The sequence below is a fragment of the Drosophila gunungcola genome, chromosome 3R (genome assembly GCF_025200985.1).
Source record: "Drosophila gunungcola strain Sukarami chromosome 3R, Dgunungcola_SK_2, whole genome shotgun sequence".
Lineage (NCBI taxonomy): Eukaryota > Metazoa > Arthropoda > Insecta > Diptera > Drosophilidae > Drosophila > Drosophila gunungcola.
The window spans coordinates 18,914,948-18,921,351 of record NC_069139.1 but is presented as its reverse complement, the minus strand read 5'-3'; the positions used below and the strand labels follow the sequence as shown (position 1 = coordinate 18,921,351).

Here is a 6,404-nt window from a genome sequence, read left to right as displayed (position 1 = left end):
TTTTACTATGTGTTTATACTATATTTTATTTGCACTAAAACCAATAAAAAGAGTAAGTCCGCGGGCGGGCAAATCGCTGGTTCACATACTCGAATTTATGATAGGTACCGGATAAGTTGGCATTAGCGAAGCTTTTGGCCTGAATTGCAATCGCCTTTTGCCCGCTTAGGAAAATATTTATTCGGAGTGCGGCCAACTTAGCCCATAAGTATCTCTGTATCGCCGCCCGTGCAATCTACTCCAAATACTCGTAACTGCAATAGTTTTATGGCTCATCATGGAGCTGGCCCTCTAGTTTTCGGTTTTTTTTTTGCGGAAAATCCCCTGGCGAGGCCGAGTTCAATGCTCTACTTAGTTTTATCTTTTTTTTTTTGGGTTGGTGGTGGGGCCGCAAAAAAGGCCGAAACGGCTCAGCTTGTTTGTTGTTTTATTCCGACTGCTCAATTTGCTGTTACACTGGCCGGACCAAAAACACAGACAACACCAGTTCATCACTTACACGCCAGGGTAATTTAAAACAAATGCCCCACCAAATCGCATTTGGCTTTGGCTCCACAAGTTTTTATTGCCGCTCGCATATGAAGCGGAAAATTTGTTCATCCACTACAATTTGGCATGCCATTTATATTGGTTCCATGTTAATGCCAGCGCCAAATCCCCGACCTGAATGAAAAGCGCCACTCGAATCCAGGCACCAAAGAGCCATCCGGTTGATCTAGTTGTTCCTGCAGTTGTTGATGCAGCTGTTGTATTTTTTAATAGACACATTAAAAAATAATTTAACAAACAGAGAGTCACACAAGCCGATTCGTTTGCCTCGTTTTGGCCTCTGAATTGAATAAATCATAAATCATTCAACTTTTGGCCGGAGCTGTGAAATAAAAATGCCCCCTGCAAACATGTGACGTGCATATCGCGGTGGGTCGGCGTTTCTATTAAACGATACACGATGGGCAGCCAGGCAATTTGTCGAATTTATCCCACCATCCACACTTTCTCCCCACTTTTCGCTGTTCGTGTGTGTTGTTTTTTTTTATTTTTCTGCCGCGTGTGTGTTTACTTTTTTACACATCATAATTTTTTATGCTAGTTGACTTCTGGACACTGCCGCGTCCTGTTTTTCTTTTTGCCCTTTTATTTTCGCCGAAAAGTTGTTGCCATGTACAAATTAATAAACGAGTAACTGACAAAAAGGTAATTTATTATTTTATACATATTTGACAAATTAATTTAATGACACAGCGCCGTCCCACACTCGCACATTAACGCACATGTCCCACTGGGCACACAGGATACCCTGTTGGATCTGGATGCCTCGCTCCTTCCCCCCGCTGCCACACATAATAATTTCTCATTTAATTTTTCAATTTTAAGCGTCATTTACACATGCCATGCCATGGCTGTGAAGCTCTGTCCAGATCCCCGATCCCCGATGCCGCGATTCCCCTTCGGCGCGCTCTCTCTTTTTCTTGTTTTATTTTTTGTTTTTTTTTTTTTTTGTCAGCTTGTCGGACGGACGCCTTTGTTTTTGGTCCTGCCATCGCTTTTGATTATACCCTACCCCTAGTGGGGCGTGTCAGACCAAAGCATGTGGCTAGCACTTGACGAATCAAAACAATTATTGAATAATTAATGTTCGAGATATGGTGGCTTAATTATGAACGTTCAGAAGTACCACTTACAGTTAGAAATGGTTAATAATTGTAAAGGAAACTTTTACATACTTATTTATTATATTCGCCTGCCATCTCCATTGTTAAATTTAGGATAGATTTAGGGATATTTTACGATTTATATATGTATATTAAAATTTACATGTATTGAAAATTTAACCCTAGCTACATAAATGGCTTTTCTTTTTTAGGACCAATGTTATAAATTCCTATTCCTAACATAACATTTTTTTAGATAAATTTTAATCTAACATTTATACAAAATAAAGTCTAATTATATGACTTCTTCTACTTTCATTTAAAATCTTTATCTGTTAAGTTAAAGTTTTATGAGCAACATTTATACGCATTATTTTACCAGTTTAATTTTTTGGCATAAACCTTTTAAAGACGGCTAAGGTAAATCTATTATTTAAAATTGTTTTTCAATCGTAAAATATTTAACTTTCATGTCTTTAACAATTAATGCCTCTTTTAAAATTGGTTAAATAATCATAAATGCTAATTTCCCAAAATCGTGAAGTGTATTTTGGCCTCGACTATCTTCCATCTGATCGCTTTATGTTATTCTTTCGTTTTTTATATTTGCATTAAAAGGTAATCATCGGGAGCAGCGTTGCAGCGTTGCTGGCAAGCCTTGCAATTTTCGCACCGTTGTCGTATTTTGTATGACTGTCATTAAGTCGTCAGCGGGTTCAGTGACGAGAAGGACAATGCCGAGGGGGTGGCAGGGGTTTTGATGCAGGAATATGGTCTGTGGACTCCAGACAGCAGACAGCAGACTGCAGAGTGGCAGGACGCAATCAGTTGCTCACTCAGTTGGCGACGCATCAGTTTAAATGACTCGTCATGCCCGCTGGCGATGGTGTGAATGTTCAAAGAGGAGTGGACGGGGGGAGGTGTTGGGTCGAGGTGGTGGCCAGCATTGCCCCAAGGACGCCGTCAGATACTGCTGGCGGTGCACTCGAATTGGTCTGGAGAGCTCGCACGTTAATGACACTAGAATCAGTTTTCATTAACGATATAACGTGCGACTGGCCACTCGGAAGTGGAGTAAAAAAGTGGGAAAAGCGGGGGAAAACGAAGGGAAAACTGGGGGAACCGCATGCGTGCATTGCTCGCATATTTCTCTTGGCCGCGGCTGCTGCGGCGACTGCGGCATTGGCGCTGGCAATTAATAAAACACACACCTTCTGTGCGGCCGAAACTCTCTACTCCACTACTCCACTCCTGTATACTCCCCCCCTTTTGCACAGTGGTCTAAAGCGCTTATTTATGCAACGGCTGGCCTCGACATCACATCCACATGGCCATTGGCATCTGAATCTCGCCATGCATCTGCATCTGCAACTGCAACTGAAACTGCAACTGAAACTTCCACTGCAACGGCGACTGTCGCGTTGACTCTGAAATTGAATTTAAAAAGCTCAAACGCTGCAAAATATTTCACACGCACATGCCGTTGAGCTGTGTTTTTGCCTGAGATTTAACGTATAAATCACATTTTGCCAGCGAAAAATATAAATAAAATATATGTATGTGCCAGTGGCTGTGCCTGTGCCTGTGTCAGTGTGTCGTCTGCATAAATCTTTCAGTTTGGATTTTCACTTTGGCGGCATAAATTGACACTGGCTGACGACATTGCCGCCGCCACATTTGAAAACCGCGCTTAAAAGCATGCTCGCTCGATCGCTTGTCCCCTCGCAAAAACTCTTGCATTGCAAATTGCGTTTTTTGTCAGCTTAAATAAAGCAACGCGCGCTGACAGTAAAAACTCATTTACGCGAAATTAAATTAAAAGTTAATTAACGCTGTCAATGTGCAAAGCACTCCAGCCAGTCTTTTTTCCCTTTCGCCCCTGTTCAAGGGAGTAGTGTTGTAGTAGCATGAGTTGAGGATGGGATGGGATGGGGATGGGGATTCAGGTAACTACATGGGACTGACTACCTGCAAACTGCGAACTGCAACTCTGCGGGCCAAGTTGAAAAATCACTGCAAGTAAAGTTAAGCATATGTCCGCTTAAATTGATGCGAACTGGTTTTAAACGCCAGCCAGCCTGACAATTCGCGATTTTTTTCGCTCGCTTTTGCTTTTGCCATTGCTTTTGCTGTGGCTGTTGCAGTTGCAGACTGGCAAGTTGTTTGCTGGACTCTGGAATTGGTTTGTCGGGTGCCTGGGAGGGATTTTGGGGAGGATGCGGGGCTTTGGTGGCAGTTCGCTTGATTGCTTGGCTGCCCGGCAGTTATGCGCTGCGCACACAGTGCGTATGCTTAATGTGACATGACCATCCGTCCGTCCGGCTGACTGGCTGGCTGGACGGAAAAAATCAACAAGCCGATCCCAGCCGGCTGATAATTAATTTTTAAGTAAAACTGAAATTTACACCGGCCAATCAGCGATAAACCGACAAAGAAAAGGAGGCTTTTTAATTGGTCCCCCCAGATGATGATGATGATGATGATGATGATGATGATGATGATGGCTTATTTGTCACTCAGTACGGTATTCATGGCATGAACATTTCCAATTGCCTGTCGCATTCCAGCTAAGCGAACATGCACCACAGCGGTCTAATTGGCGGTACTTGGGCAAACTGACCACAAAATGCATTGCCCGCCTGATTAATTTGCCAAGACATCATTTCCGGTGCTCATCAAATGGGCAATGGCTAAATATTAGTTCAGCGCCTATTTGAAAAGCAATTCCGTGGCAGAATGTCAAATTTACCTAGAATTGTTGGCATAATTGATACAAGGAAGGCGGGAAGCTATTTTAGGCATCAATCATTGAGTTTTACTTTAAGAATGAGAAGTGTTCTCTGCTCAAAATCAGCTTAGTCTTTTTTAAAAAATATATCAAATATTAATGTAACTTGATACCTAATTCATTTTTGTTTTATTTGTATATTTAGAAAGTTAAATGGTTTGTTTAGGAATAGAAATCTATTCTTTAGTATCATCAGCATCATTAAAAATATATTTTTTTGTTTTACTCACTTAGTTTAAAAAGATCGATAGTTTGGCTTAGGCTCTTGAAGCGATTATTTATAGTTGCAATCCAATTTGTTTAGGCATTGTTGTCTAATAGTATTTAATCTTATATAAACATGAGAACTTTATCATAATTATTAATATACGACGAAGATATTAGATTTTTGTAAGCCTAACTTAAAAGTCTAGGGCTTAATATATAAACTTTGATAACGAGTTGGTGAAATGCTTAAGTAAGTAAATTTGTATTGTCTTATTCTTAGTTTTTTTTTTTGTATTCTATTTGAAGTTCCCTTTAATTGGAAGCGTCACTGAATGATGCCTCCCATTAGGCAGTTCCAACTTGATCTTGTGCCAGCAAAGGACGCGAAGGACCTCCCAAGTTCTCCCAGGAGCGAGGCAACTGAAGTGCCTCGACTGTCCTGCTCCTTCATGTCAGCTCGCATTGGGGTCGAGCGGCGTGGCAATATAAATAAATATGCTTGTTGTCTGGCAATTCGAACTGCACTCCCACGGCCAATTTCGTTGTGAAAAATTAAAGATAACATAAATGCGGCTCGCCGGGGCACGCCATTCCGGACGGAGCTAGGCCCGAAAAGCGGAAAAGCGGCGGAATGCCGTGCCAGGACATCAACGTCGTGGCTCTGGCGTGCTATTTGAATTGAACAAGTGTCAGCGTCGAGGGGAAACAGCGTCGAAGCTGTCGCTCTATGGAAGGCCCCCCTCTGTATTATATATCGAACGACCTCTGACCCCGCACCGCGCTGCCATTCCCAGACGTTGTTGTACAGCATTTGCATGTCCTGCCAGTCGGCTCTCAAAACTCAAAATATTAACACTTTAACGCCAAGTTTTTTATCCGGCTGCCGGAAACAGACAACACAGCGCACATAAACACAGCGCCAAACACAAATACTAGTGCAGCTAGTGAGCTCTCGGCGTTGGCGGCAAAACGCCATGTTGGATTATTCAACTCGACGCCATTTCGCGTCACAATGCGCGCTATGCGCCGCCCTCACTGCAACCGACAGCGAACGGCACACGGCAGTAGCAACAACAACAGGAACAGAAGCAACAACTGCAACAGCGGCAGCAACAACAGCAACAACAGCAACAACAGCAACAAAAGAAAAAACAGCAACAGCTAAAGGCTACGGCGACCCACACGGCGGATGAAGTTGCAATTCAAAGTCATAAACACGTGGAGCGTGGGCGCAAAGTCTCAGCTAAGCCGCGAAGAATGAGGGGAAAAGCGGAAAAAGCGGGAAAAGCCGGGAAAGCGGATGAGGGAAAAGCGGGAAGGGCAGCCACTTCCTGCCCCGCAATTCCTAGCCTGGCCCCTTTTATTTTCAGACCATTTTGTTGTCTATGCTTCACGACAGTCAGAGGGTATCACAAGCATATTAAATCCACTCCATTTGGCAGCCAAACTGCAATTGAAAGCAGTGTCATTCCCTTTGATAGCTGAATCTAAAAAAAAATCATAGAATGCATTAATTATTTGTTATCTTCACATATAAACCCAGCTCATAAAAAATACTTTTTTTACGGCTTCTACCTGAATATTCAGGTGCACATTTTAATTGAGAATTAATTTTAAATATTAATTTTAATTGTTAACAGCCACTACAGATGTTTAAATAAAACCAAAGAAAATATTTATGCATTGTGTGACTTCATAAAGCCTTTTATGAAGATTAAAAAATAACACAATTTAATTGTAGCTTGCCGTTTTACTAT

The 6,404-nt window shown here is 42.1% G+C and overlaps 1 protein-coding gene across 1 annotated transcript; it reads left to right on the top strand.

The window, feature by feature from the left end:
• The first annotated feature begins 5,278 nt into the window (after positions 1 to 5,278).
• On the top strand, positions 5,279 to 6,132 carry LOC128252258 (uncharacterized). The gene is given in 4 exon segments (XM_052979849.1): positions 5,279 to 5,300; positions 5,303 to 5,412; positions 5,415 to 5,594; positions 5,596 to 6,132. Coding segments are annotated over 4 exon segments (849 nt in total).
• The last annotated feature ends 272 nt before the right edge of the window (positions 6,133 to 6,404 follow it).